The sequence below is a fragment of the Dipteris shenzhenensis genome, chromosome 13, assembly GCF_047967505.1.
Source record: "Dipteris shenzhenensis isolate YYH24624 ecotype China chromosome 13, Dip_SZ_1.0, whole genome shotgun sequence".
Lineage (NCBI taxonomy): Eukaryota > Viridiplantae > Streptophyta > Polypodiopsida > Gleicheniales > Dipteridaceae > Dipteris > Dipteris shenzhenensis.
Window position 1 is genome coordinate 39353865 of NC_141608.1, and position 14745 is coordinate 39368609.

The 14745-nt window shown below is 42.5% G+C and overlaps 1 protein-coding gene across 1 annotated transcript; it reads left to right on the top strand.

Moving 5' to 3' along the window:
* The first annotated feature begins 11783 nt into the window (after window positions 1-11783).
* On the top strand, window positions 11784-14496 carry LOC147895384 (uncharacterized). The gene is made up of 3 exons (XM_087384102.1): window positions 11784-12918; window positions 13023-13157; window positions 13271-14496. The coding sequence occupies exons 1-3, from the start codon at window positions 12179-12181 to the stop codon at window positions 13821-13823; spliced, it is 1428 nt and encodes a 475-aa protein (XP_087240228.1). The 5' UTR covers window positions 11784-12178; the 3' UTR covers window positions 13824-14496.
* Window positions 14497-14745: the final 249 nt, after the last annotated feature.

Genomic DNA, 14745 nt, shown 5'->3' on the forward strand with positions numbered 1-14745 from the left:
ATAAGAGAATAAGAGGGAAAGGAAAGAGAGAAGGGAAAAGAGATGAAGGGGAAATAGAGAAGGGGGAAAGAGAGAATAAGAGAAGAGGGAAAAAAGAGAAGGGGGAAAAAAGAGAATAAGAGAAGGGGGAAGAAGGAAAGAGTGGGAGGGGAAGAGAGGGTTCCTACGCCCATCACTACAGCTAGCGCTTAATAATAAATGGAAAGAAGAGGAAACACTTACCTGAAATAGTATGTCTCACTCGGTGTAGTGGACTGGCCCTACAAAAGAGAGAAAACAACCCATTTTTTCAAATAAGATGTTAGTGGAAGGAGGAGATTACAAAAGCAACTTCTTAAAGGGAGGAGATTGAGGAGACAAGGAGAAAGAGAAGGAAGAGAAATACATAAAAAAGAGGTGAGTTTTCTTTCTTTCTTGAAATCTCGTTTTTTGTTTCAATCCTTTCAAAACAAGCATGAAAACTAGTTTACAGGTTTAGCAATACAATAAGAAACACTCACAAAACTAAAGCTAACAAACAAACAACCTACATTGTTGAAAAAAACTCACCTCTTGAAGAACTTTCTTTCAAGAAACCAAAGAGGGAAAAGGATAGAGAGGGAGTACAAGAGGTAGGAGAAGGGTGAGGAGTGGAAAATAGAGTGGGAGGTTGCTTGGAATAGGTGGGAGGTCGTCGAAAATAGGTGGGAGGAGATTTTGGGTTGCTTACTTGAGAGATTAGGGAATGGAATGAGCAAAACGCTGCGCGTTTCGGCATTTCAGGTTTTAACCCGCAGCGTCGCTATATAGCAACGCTAATCCGTCGCTATATAGCGACGTTTTTAATTAAAAACGTCACTATATAGCGACGGAATAGAGGAAAGCGTCGCTATATAGCGACGCTTACTGTCATTTTTTGGATGTGCCATCAAGAGAAGCTCAAACATGCTTTTTTATAATTGTCAATATGTCCTCGGCATGCTTATGTTGTGATTTTATAAGTGTAGATGGAAGGGACGAGTGGAAGCTCGTCCGATGATGCGCCAACGCCCGGGAGCAACGAAGTGGCTTACGGAAAGGTTATACTATCATTGCACTCATTGCAAGTGAGAAGTATGACATCAACGTCGTATTATCATGTGCCACTTGCGGATGTATGGGAAGGAACCAGAACCAGTACCCCCCGTTGGTATTGCACATGTTGATGGCTCATCGGTAAGTCAAAGCTATTTAAGTTTGCAATTTTATTGTATACCAGGAAATAGAAGATCTTATATTTACACGAAATCTTAAAACAGGATGAGGAGGGTGACGAGGGTACACATATACCTTCTCACTTTCAGCAAGACTATAGTCTCTCGGATGACGACGAGGGTATGGTCGACATGATGGATTCCATTTTTAGGGGCACTACATCCCACGTACACGTGATGTCAGAGTCTGAGGTCAAAATGTGAGAGTTGCAATCAACACAATTGTACGAGGGTGCTAGGATGTCTAAACTACGTGCTTGTCTCTCAATCTTGAATCTACAAGTACAGTATGGGTGGTCGGATACAAGTGTCTCGGCCTTAATGAGGTTAGCCCTTGCATTAATTTGACTCATTATTTGTATATTATTTGTTTTGAGAATCATCATTTGGATACTGTCTTTGTCATAGGTTGCTCCAGAAGATGTTGCCTGCACCAAATACCATGCCTGCATTAAGAGATGAAGCGAAAAAGATGCTGACAACGGTGGGTATGGATTATGATAGCATCCATGCTTGCCGTAATGATTGTATTCTCTTTTGTCGTGAGCATGGAGATTTGGCTAGTTGTCCAAAGTGTGGGGAACAACGATATAGAGATGACTTGCAGGGTGAGCGGATACCGGTAAAGGTCTTGAGACACTTTCCCATCATTGCAAGAATACAACACATGTTTCGATGCAAATCCATAGCGGAGTTGATGACATGGCATGCATCTCATCGGACCACTGATGACACATTGAGGATTCCCGCAGATTGTGCAGCTTGGAAGCACATAGATAATCAATGGTCGGACTTTGTGAGGGAGCCACGCAACTTACATCTTGGGCTAGCCATGGATGGTGTGAATCCTTTCGGGTTACGCTCGACATCTTGGTCGACATGGCCCATAGTCGTGGTGAATTACAATATCCCACCATGGCTAGCAATAAAAAAGGGACACCTCATGCTTGCACTACTTGTGCTAGGAAAGTACAAGGCAAAAAACATGGATGTGTACATGGCACCTTTGATAGAGGAGTTACAGATATTATGGAGAGGAGTGCAGGTCTTTGATATTTCCAGAGCTCCTAGACATACCAATGATATTTTGGTCAGGGGTATCTTGATGTGGACCATGCATGACTACCCAGGATATGGAGAGTGCGCAGGTACGTGGTTGTGTCTTTACATGTACAATAAGGGATTATGCTTTTTTCACTCTCTTTTGCACCCATGTCTTGTACTAACACATTCATGCACGCGTGCAGGACTTACAGTTACAAGTGGGTACCATGCTTGTCCTGTTTGTGGACCGGCTCTGAAATCGCTTGCATGCTACTCCAAACATATGAGGAAAAATGTTTATGAAGGTCATGCTCGATACGTTTCGCTTGACCATCTCGCACGTGGAGGTCAGCTTGATCCACCACCATCATATTTGAAGGCAAGTGATTGGATTCAAGCTTGGAGGGCGAATGGAGAGGAACCTCCTCCTGGTATGAAGAGGCTATTGATCTTTCACGAGCTTCCTTATTGGGGTCAGTTACAAATCAATCATCTCTTGGATCCCATGCATATCTTCAAGAATGTGGGGGCTACTATTTGGGCACACTTGGTTGGTTCCAAGGACTCGAGAGGAGTGCGAGAAGACTTGCGTGCTATGAATAGGATGTCTCGTTTGTGGCCCCAAGTGCATGCTTCGGGAAAAGTTGTCCTCCCGAAAGCAACGTGGATCCTCTCTACGAGGGAGGAGGCAGCGGTCAAGGTAGACATTGCCTCTTTTCAAACACCGACAGGGTACATGCATTGCTTGAAAGGAGCATTTTCAAAGGACAATAAGCTTAGTGGCCTCAAGTCCCACGATTGGCACAAGGTCTTACAGGTATTCTAAGTAGAATTAGTGTACCGATAATAGTGATGCGTTAGCATAATTATTATTATGTTATATTGTTGACATGACTTCATTGTTGCTTTGATAGTTCATCCTCCCAATTACAATAAAAGGGTGCTTACAAGAAGATGTTAGAAATGCTATATTCAAGATCTGTGGTATTGTGAGGTATGCTTACTATCAAATCGCATTATGTATTTTCTTCATGGACATGTGAAATAGGTGGATATCTCAAATATCTTACATATGCATGGACATGTGAAATAGGTGGATATCTCAAAAAGAGATCTCTATATCGAGAAGGCTAGGGTGGAATCCATCGAAGCCGTATGCTTGCTTGAGAAGCACTTTCCCTCGAGCATTATGACAACTCAAGTCCACTTGCTTGTGCACATAGTTGATGAGGTGGCTATAGCAGGTACTGTTCATAGTCGATGGATGTTTTTTCTCGAGCGGTTTATGAAAACTTTAAAGGGGTTTGTAAGACAAAGAGCAAGACCGGAAGCAAGCATGGCAGAGGGATGGCTTGTGCAAGAGTCATTAGTATATATCACAGAGTTTCTTGCATCCACGGATCCTGATATGCCGCAAGCTTGGCACAACAAGGATGATGATCGCATCGTTGGCGAGGTTCCCCAAGGAAAAGGGATTGAAAGAAAGATGAGCGAAGAGCAAATGGAGAAATTCAATAAGTTTTGTATCCTCAATAGCCCTGAGATGCAGAAGTGGATTGAGAGATATGAAGTGGCCAAAGCAGAAAGAATAAATGCAAGGATGAGATTCAGAGTAATGTACAGGCGATCACAACCATATCCACGAGATCTGGCTCTTCTCCCTACTCACATGTCACTTGATTGGCTACAACTGGCTCTACGTAAAGCCGAACATGATGGAGAGACAATAAGCGAGCGCGAGCGAGAGTTATCATCTGGATGTATGGTGCATGTAAGTTTCTTATCTCTTGACGTAATTAAGTAATTATTTGTGGCAATATATGCTATAAAATAGGTGCATCTTCATTGTTTTAATGATGCTCTTTTACAGTACAAAAAGTATAGTGCATTATGGTCATATGGACGACATTTTTGCGTGGAACGCATCGATTCAAAGAGAGTCACATATGATTGTGGAGTCATGGCTAACTTCACACAAGATAGCCGAGCAACTGCTTCGGATACCAATCTTCTCTCCTCACAGTTGGATTATTGTGGAACCATACGCGACATCTATGAAATTGATTTCAGACGATTTACTATTTTCATTCTTGATGTAAAATGGTTTAGAACTACTTACAACGGTCCCCATGCGACAGTGAGAAAAGATAGTAGCGGTCTCTTTGCAATAGACTCCACCAAACATTGGACCAATGAAAGTGATACTTTTGTTCTTCCTGAGCACTGTGAGCAGGTGCATACTAATGATTTAATTAGTCGAAGCTTTCATTTTTAAAGTCCATTGATATATATATAATTGACGACATTTGGCACCCATCTTCAATATAGGTGGTTTTTCATCCGGATCATTCTGATCCAAGATGGTGGTACGTGATCCAAGTTGCACCACGAAGTAAGCAAATTTTTGAAGATCGAGATGTGGATATGGAGATGCCACTACCAATGCTGGGTCCAATTGATGAATCTAGCGAAGAAGATGTAGATCACCATATGAGCCAAGAGGAAGATGCACATAATGACATCACACGGGAGGAGGATGGAGATCACGATATTGACGAAGAAGACAACAATCATCAAGATCAATCACCACACTTAAGCTTTATTGAAGAAGATGATCAAGTACCTTTAGGTGAACGTACGATGCTAGAGTACGATGATGATATAGGAGATCAACTCGGTATAGAGTTGGAGATAGACTTGCTTGGCGCCTTAGACTTGGCTCAAGATGAAACAGTTGATGTAAATGCTCTTATTTGATTTTTCTCATCTCAAATTTGGACATGAATATATGAGCTTCAAAGGCTTGATGTACATGCTCTCATTTTTTTATTCTCTATGAGTTCAAACATGTATGAAAATTTAAAAAAATTTGTCATTGGAAAAAACTAACTTTTAAGGCCTATTAAAAAAAAAAAACCTCTCTGTAAAAACGTCGCTATAGTATTTTGTCTCAGTGTCGTTATATAGCGACTTTTAAAAGTTGCTATATAGCGACTTTTTCTATAAAAGTTGCTATATAGCGACTTTCAGCAATAGACACTATATAGCGACGATTTACGAAACTCGCTTTTTATACCGACGATTAGCGCTAAGCGGGCGCTAAACATCAGTACGTAAACGTCGCAATAGGATCCGTGTGTAGTAGTGGGTTGCCTATCAACCAATGGTGGATAATAATAGGTGGTGGCATGTCATACCTATTATGCCACGTTCCAAGGTGATGTATAGTACATTTACTAATGTGGAGTGTATGGAGGATGATCATGGCCATGGAGGTGATGATGACCGTGATACGAGAGAGGAGGATGATCATGAGATAGGAGATACAGATATTGAGGCCATTACCAATGAGGACCAGCCTACCATTGGTGATGTTGATTTCGATGAGCACATCAATAGCACAAGTAGTAGTGGGCTGAATGTATTTGTAGATCTCAACACTGGTTTGGATTTTGAAGTAGATAGTTTGGCAAGGGTTGATCTCATTGAGGATGAGATTGAACCGTAGCCCATCATTGATATTGGCAAAATATTTTACACATTGTCTCATTCTCCTCACCTCACTTAATTTTTATATATGTGGGTTTGCCAAAAAGCTTGCCAAAAAGCATTGATATTTTTGTTAAAATTATGTGCTTTGGTAGTCATTGGCAATGTTTGGAAAGCAGTGATGTACATTTATCAGCCTGCACCAAAATCTCACTTTTTGTATTCTCTATTTTGCATCTAAATCCGTGTCTAATTCACAATGTAGATGCGCTAATAGATGTGCAAATAGATGGGCTATTAGACACATCCATATTTTTACTATTCTAGCAGCGTCTATAGATGCGCCCACTATTTTGCGCGTCTATCAAATGCGTCTATAGTTGCTTTATCTTGTTGTGTTCTTTGTGTATGTTTTGGATGTCAAGTGGTTTAAGGACGTGGTGGAAAGAGGCCCTAATGCAACAATCAAACACCATGCAAGTGGCTTTGTAACTATTGACTCCACAAAGTTTTGGCAAAGCAAGGACACACTAGTACCACTACAACAATGTGAACAGGTACTGTACACACATATAAAAATACTCACTTTTAAATATTTGATACCTTCAATGCAAGGAAAATAATATGATTATATTTGTGTTTGAATTAGGTTGTCTATCAACCAATGGTGGATAATAATAGGTGGTGGCATGCCATACCTATTACGCCACGTTCCAAAGTGATGTATAGTACATTTACTAATATGGAGCGTATGGAGGATGATCATGGCCATGGAGGTAATGATGATCGTGATACGAGAGAGGAGGATGATCATGAGATAGGAGATATAGATATTGCGGCCATTACTCGTAAGGATGAGCCTACCGTTGGTGATGCTGATTTCGATGAGCACATGAGTAGCACAAGGAGTAGTGGGCTGAATGTATTTGTAGATCTCAACATTGGTTTGGATTTTGAAGTAGATAGTTTGGCAAGGGTTGATCTCATTGAGGATGAGATCGAACCATAGCCCATCATTGATATTGGCAAAACTATTTTACATATTGTCTCATTCTCCTCGCATCACTTAATTTTTGTATATGTGGGTTTGCCAAAAAGCATTGATATTTTGATTAAAATTATGTGCTTTGGTAATCATGGGCAATGTTTGGAAAGTAGTGATGCATATTTATCACCCTACACCAAAATATCACTTTCTATATTCTCTGTTCTGTATTTATAAAGGCATCTAAATCCGCATTTAATTCACAATGCAGACGCGTGAATAGATGCGCGAATAGATGTGCTCGTATTTTCACTACTCTAGCTGCGCCAATAGACGCGTTTGCTATTTTGCGTGTCTATAGTTGCTTTGTCTTGTTTTAGTCAAGAAACAGCACGATAATTGCAATAGGATTTATATGATGATACTATCAGTTATATGCAATATTAAGGAGTCTTTAGAGAGATTGGATGGTAAATTAAGTCAATTTGAAAGTTGAGGCCCTCTTATGTGATAATCATCATGCCACTAAAAAAACTCGATGAGCCTGTGGGTTGTCACATGACATCATGAGTCTATTGTTGCTATTTTTCTAAACCTCATCCACCAATTCCCATCAAGGCATATCCCCAAAATAGTTTCACAATTAGGTACAATAGATCATGCTTTGGTCCATATACTTAAGCTCAATTTCCTTAGTGAATAGTATTGTTTTAGCCTGAAATTTGATTAAGCATGAAATCCTAACTTTGAAACTCTTGAATGCTTCCATTCAGCAAGTCTACTTTAGGCTATAACTCCATCCCCTACAAGAATGCCAAGAGATGCATAGTTAAACGACGGCTATTCACAAACATAAGATAGATTGATAGTATTCATTTTTATAAAAAAGCTCACACTTGCAACTTTGTGGTGGAAGTATTCAATACGATCATTAAGAAAATTGAGAAGCAAGTGCATATAGAATTGCTTCTATAAAGCCAAAATCTTGATGTTATGATATAAGATAAATTTAATTTATCAATGGTAAATTGTTGAGAAGATTGTCAAGCTCTTTGAATAATATGCAATTTTTAGCACCAACTATATAGGCTACATTCTCTAATAAATGCTAACATACGAAGACATTAGTTATTAAAATTTGAAAAGTGATTTCCATGTCAAAAAGGCTTTAGTGTGTCTTAAATACATGCAATGAAAGGAAAACATTGATGTAAGACTTGCTACCCACAGCTAGTTATAGTGTAGAAGTGGAAGGGTTTGATTGAGAATTCAACTATGCATAGAACCTTAAGATATAATGGTGCTAGATTGAGCGTGGGGCGAATGGGTCACACAAGTAAATTTACAAATCCAAGACTATTTGTAAAAGCTAGACTTCAATGTACACTTTTAGAGCTCTTCAAACAATACGACATTGTAAGAAAATCGCAATCATTGGTATGAAAAGCTAAATACCTTGAATCTGGTGCTATGTCTCACATCAATTGACAAGAAAAGGTTCATGGATATTTTTAAAGATCCATTAATAAAATCTATGAATCTTTCTAACACTCTATACGAGGTTTATTTTAGTGTGAAATTAGTGCATAGAGTCATTTAATGGTGCACCAACCAACTCTACATTGATCCAAGATGGAGAGGTGTGGCAATCCAAGACGGAGAGTTTGAGAGGAGTTGGCCACATTAGCACACCGTAATTTTCTATATTTTGTGTGTGACTTTACATTATGGTTGGCCTCTTAAAAGAATGTCCAACATATGTTTGTAAGGAAACACACGGGCTCTATCAAGTAATTGTATTGAGAATGTCATAGGTAGCTACAAGAATCCCTAAAGGAAGCAAGAACAATCGTGAGCAAGGTGGGCTTGAACTTAATGGATTACTACAAATGGTTCCTATATATTTAGGACAAACAAAACAAAATAATCATCGCTTTAGAAGATTTGTTGCAAGCTCACCAAAAGTAATTATTCCAAGCCATCCTTGAAGAGAAAAAGAAGGTTCACATTCCTATCGAGTATGATGTTGCATATCCGAAGAGGGCTACGTGACTGCACATGCTCCATCTATTTCGGAATAACTCAGCTTACAAATGATATTTATGGTGTAGCGTGCTTGATGAAAGCTTTCTCAATTGTAAGGTCCACAAAAAAATGATTTACAATGCTTTGCACATGAGCATGTGAGTGGGGAAAACCATAAGGATCAGGAGAAGTAGTTCAGATGTCATTGAAGTGACAAAGACATGAAAGAGACTGGAGGCTTCAATGAGCAGACTTTTCATTCCAATTTCCCACGGAAGAAAGTTAAATGCTACGGTTTTCTCCCGTAAGAGTGCGGCCGCTTGGGGCCTGGGATACATCATTCCTATACGAAATGGTATCGCAATGCGCACACTGCACAGCGCGGGCATAGATGATGTTTTATAAGCAGAGAAGATATTAGCAAATGATGATTGAAGAGTTGCTCACATAAGAGATGATTTTATGCTGTTTTCAACCTTCTAAGTTTTCACTAAATTCACAGCACCCTCAAAGTCGTGTGTGTAATTCGATACACATGTGAGTCATGACGTATTGCGATCAGGCAGAGCGGTGTTTGTGTGAGCGTGAGGAAGAGGGACCAGAAAGTGTAAATGAACAGTTACAAGTTGCATGGATAAGAGGGATGTGATAGTGCCCAGGGGAGGATAATTTCGGCCAGAGCGATGGAGAAGGTCAGGAGCACAACTTGCAACTTTAAGTTGCAACTTGCAAGCACCTTAGGGACTTTGGTGCACAAAACAGCGTACCCCGCGGGCAGTTCTTAACGTGTTGCCCTCGGTTATTACAACTTACAGCGTCACAACAGCAAAGAAAATATGGCAAGAACGTTTAATAACTTGTGCAGGAGCCGTGGAAGCTATGATCTACCTCGAGCACAAGGATGCACCAGCTGGAAACAAGAGACCTCCGGGCATCCACGAACGGACCCGTCACCCGACGTGGAGCTTGTGGAACCTAAAACTGCGGAACCCATTTTTATCCGCAGCAAATAGACGCACAGCTAGTAGCTACGACGTCCCGACTCCCAAACTGCACGATCTGGGAAGCTACAAACCTGCAAGCAGCAGCAGAGAATGAGCGAGTGTGGATGAAAGATGGAGGAGTGTGAGTTACGAACGTGGGAGTGAGCTCAGGAGTGACGATTAGATGAGCCCAATTCGATGGAGACAATAGAGGGATGTTTGGCCACGTTTCAACTTTGGCTAAAAACACCATATCTCTGCTTCCCCTGCAAGGAACAGGATGCACGCTCTCCAAGCTGGCTGGATCGGATGGAAGCAAAATGCGAACCAAAAATTGCTGGATGGTGGGGATGCTTAATATTTTATTTGTAAATACAAGTTGTTCACCCGGGAATCATGCACCGATAAAGGATCCAAATTTGATGAGGGTGCCTGGGGAATCTACAAAAATCCCCAGCTCAGTCTCGTACCTCGAATAATGTCTAATATCTATTGTGCTAAATTAGCGGAGAAAACTGCAAGAAAACGCGAAAAACTCAGATATACGAGGGCGTGCATCACTTTCCATTTGATGGGTCCACACGGCCTTCTGCATTCAAGACGGCAGCGAAGGTGGGCTGTTTTATATTTGCAAACATATACATTTATATACACACATATAAAAGACATATTCATCGTGTATATATGTATGCAAATATATATACATATGCATGTAAGCTACAGTAAGTAAACAAGGTTTCTCATATTATATCAAATAATAATACCTATTTTATATGAAAATGTGAAAGTTTCTCCATTTTTCCTTTTTCCTTTGACATTCATTGGAGAATTTCCCAAAAAAACAAAAGGAGCGCCCCGATAATCGTGACTAACGAGCCGGGTTAACGAACTATTAACGAACTAAAAGACCCGCGGCAATAATTGTCGAGGAAGATTACTATTAACGGAACACGTTATAACGTTATATATCCGACGTGTGGATTTGACCCGACATGATCTTTTATCCGAAACGATTGGAGGGCATTAAATAAACAAAGGAAAGAAGGGGCGGGGGGGGCAGTTTCTCACGGGGGGGCCACGGGGGGCTTATCATACACCGTACAAATTGACTTTTCTAAGTGCAGCCCACGTGGGCGGGTACGGGCTGACGGGGCAAACGCAAAAAGATCGTAGGAGGCGGGGCTGTGGGGCCCGCCCGGCCGTCCGCCGGGTGTTCGCCGGGAAGTGGGCGCCGGCAAAGTGGAGCCCAGAAGAGAAGGGGGAGGTGGGCCCCCGGGTGCAATAAAATCCACGAGGGTTGGGGTTTGCGTGGCATGCGTTTTCGGGGGGGGGGGCAGGGGGGGGGGGCGGGGCCCACGCGCTTGGGTGGCTCACGTTACACTAGTTGGTCTAGAATAATACTTTTATTATTCTTAATTTAATAAATTTTCTCTCTTTCTGCGCGCAAAAAAATCTATATCGTTAAAATTTCTCTTTTTGCGCGCAAAAAAATCTTTAAAGTTAAATTTTTTCTCTTTCTGCCCGCAAAAAAATCTATATCCTTAATATGAGACGTAGAGAATCATCCAAATCGTTCCCTACTAGTAGTAGTAGACTGTAGTACTACTACTACTATCACCTCGCTGATTGCTTGCTCGCTCTCATATTTGATTGCTCGCTCTCATATTTGATTGCGTCCTTCATTCCCCATATTTTAGATTCTATCTTGATAAACTTGGGCCGGCCTTCGATTCCAGTACTGCACTTTCCTTGTACCGCGGTCCTACTATCTATACAATCCTTGCCCTTCATTGAGTTTCTCTCGCACACAAATTGAAAGCTAGCCTCTTCTCCCGAGTCCCTACCTCCTCCCAACCGCCCAACTGCATTTATTACAGCTCCCACCTTCCCCACCCCCCTTCGCCATTTGCCACCTTCCCCTCGCTACCACTGTCCCTCACAGGTTTACAATTCCTTCTTCCATCATTCGCGCCCTTCCTTCTTTGACCCGCTCTTTCTTTCAAGGTAGATTTTCCATCCGCATTTCCCTGTACGATCGTCCGAACCTTCCCTTGAAATCCCTTCCTTTGACAGTTGCATTAGCTGCCTCCTCTTCTGACTTCATCCGATCTCCCCTCTCCCCATAGTATCCGTCAGCCATCCTCTCCCAAACGGCATTCATTTTCACCCAGCATCACCCATGAAGCCACCCACTTGCATCACTTGCTCTCTTGTGGAAGCAAGCGAGCTACCACAATTGCATCACTTGCTCTCTCGTGGAAGCAAACGAGCTGCTCATGCTACCCTCGGACGGGCAACCGTAATTCTATTCCAATCCTAACCTAGCTTAAGCGAACAGGAAACACTTTAGCTGGATCACATATCTTGCAGGAGCCTGCAGATCATCCAAGGAGAAGGTCCTTAAGCATCCCATTGAGGGTATGGACAACGGCTATACCGGTTTTGATCAGGCAATTGGGCGAGCCGCTGTCTCCCATCTTTCCTTTGATACCCTCCCCGTGCCCTCAAGTAACAATATGCAATTGCCTGGCATGTACGATGCTGCTTCTCGAATCAAATGCGAGGAGGTAGCATCGAGTCTTTCGGACATCTTCTCACGAGCAGCTGCCCAGCTACGTGAGAATGCTCTCAGACTTCCCTTCTCATCAACTCCATGTGATCTACGAGCTCTCCGTGGCCCTGTTCTTTCTTCTGTCCCTATGTTCGATACTGTGGATTTCATAGCCTCTTCCAACTCCTTCAATTTTCTGGCCTCTTCAGAGTATATCCCATCGCTTCACTCTTCAGCGTCCTGTCAAGGGGAAACGTCCATGGAGAAGGGTATCAAACGCGAACCAGAAGTTGACGGCTACAACTTGGCAGGCCATACAATTTCTCGATCAAGCTTCTCAGGGAATATCCTGCCTAGTAGGGAGTTGCTTCGAGCTGCATCAGCAACGATCCCAGCCTTTCGCTTGCATAATTCAACACCAACCCCATCCACGGAGGCGATATCTGGCCCTTTACATCTACGCTCTATGGCCCAGCCTGATGTTTCGGATATGGTAGCCAGCAGCATATCAGATTCAACAAATTCTTCAAGCAAGCAGGATTCTCCACTTCTAAGTGCCGAGGATACTGATGCAGATCCAAAAAATCAGGGCCACAACAACAAAAGACGGTACGCTATTCTCTACTTCCGTGAGTCATGTGAATGACGTCCATGTTTTGCCAGTAGAACGGAGCGTGAAAGACTACTGATTTCCTCCTACATGTTTTTTTCAGAAAAACGCAACAGAAGAAAGTCGTCTGCGTTCCAATTGGCGGAGAAAGCAAACAGAAAGGCGAGGCGCCCCCTTCAGATCTGTGGGCATGGAGAAAATATGGACAAAAGCCCATAAAGGGATCACCCTATCCAAGGTACGTTCGAACTTCTTACCCCCGTAGACGAGATACCAGATTACAAGTTCCGATGTCGGAACTCTTTTTGGCAGTAGAACACGCCCGCTTATTTCAACCCTTTCTGGTTGCAGAGGGTATTACAGATGTAGTAGTTCGAAAGGTTGCTCCGCAAGGAAACAGGTTGAACGCAGCCGCAGCGATCCAACCATGCTCGTGGTAACCTACACCTCGGAGCACAACCATCCATGGCCTGCGAATCGATCTTCGTCTGTCGCAGCAGCCAACCGTCCTTCTCCCAAAGGTAATACTCCGAGTCGCGAGGACGCAAGGAGCAGTGAAGTAGCTGGGAACCTGTTCTCGTCTATCATCAATTCCCCGGATGAGCAGGTGGTGTCTTCACTAATGGATTCGCTACAGGACGAGGAAAGCTTCTGCTTGCAGCGAGATGTGGATTTGTGCTTGTCGAGAAGCACGACAGGGGAGGATGATGTGTTCGATGATTTAGGAGAGCTTCCGGAATTGTCAGCCATTTTCAATAAGGGAATTTTAGAAGACAGATTTAACGACCAGGGATCCAACAGCGTGAGCTTGCAGGATTCTTGCCTTTCCTGCAGCATATCCAGCTGGGCTTCTTCGGCATTGACAGAGAACCAAATCCGGGATCAAACCACACAGCAGGCGTAGGCTTTACAGTAATCTTACAAATAACAAATGAGGGATATATTCTGATCTCGTGAAGTGAAAAGGATGAGCAACTGGTTGAAACCATTGCACGGATGGTTCCAATGACTTGTTCTCTCTGTTTGAAGTGAAAAGCATGAGCAACTGAATGAAACTGGTTCTAATGAAAGCATCAGCAATGGTCAGACCAGTGCATGGATGGTTCTAGTTGCCAGAATACGGGTTGGGATCGTAACACAAGCATTACTACATAGCTGGTTGTTGTGGACGTTTGGCAAAACGGGCTTCTCACGGACGTGGACATACGAAAAGCTTATAGTGGTTGCCATAGCAGGAACAGAAATATTCGCCCAGCTGATTGTGGATTCTCTGGGCATTACAGCTCGAATTGGTTAGAAAACAGAGTCTGAATGTTTGTTCCATGGACTATGCAATTTGTATTCACCACAATCAGTTCGGCCTGCGATACAAATTCAAGAGCATCAGTTCGACCGTACGGCATTGTGCTTTCGTGTTGACAAGATCTGATACTTCCCTCTGCCCTGGGGACGAACAAGAAAGGTGGAGATCTCTGTGAGAAGGTACACCGTTGTACTACAGAATTTTTAGACGATAAATTTCCGCAAGGAAATGTAATAATTGTGCAGTCGAATCATCTGGTGATCTTGTTTCTCAATCCTCTTTGTGCCGGCCAAGGGTGGTGTTGTGTGAGCACTGAATGCATTGCATGGAATCTCTCACTCACTGTAGTGTCTCTGTCTCTCTCTCCCACGGTCCCTGTTTTCCATTCGCTTTAAGAACTGGTTTTACATTCCATCTTAGTATGAAGTGTGTAGCTTTTCCATCAGCGTTCCTAGTGCGGCTTCTCCGTCGGCCTTCATGGTGTCAGTGCTCTTGTTATGGAGAAAGGATACTCGGTTTAGCG

Bases quoted from the DNA above. Each gene is read 5' to 3' on its own strand.
- LOC147895384 (XM_087384102.1), top strand. From the start codon at position 12,179: ATGGACAACGGCTATACCGGTTTTGATCAGGCAATTGGGCGAGCCGCT. The intron at 12,919-13,022 runs GTACGCTATTCT...TGTTTTTTTCAG, and splicing joins GGCCACAACAACAAAAGACG to AAAAACGCAACAGAAGAAAG. The intron at 13,158-13,270 runs GTACGTTCGAAC...TTCTGGTTGCAG, and splicing joins AAGGGATCACCCTATCCAAG to AGGGTATTACAGATGTAGTA.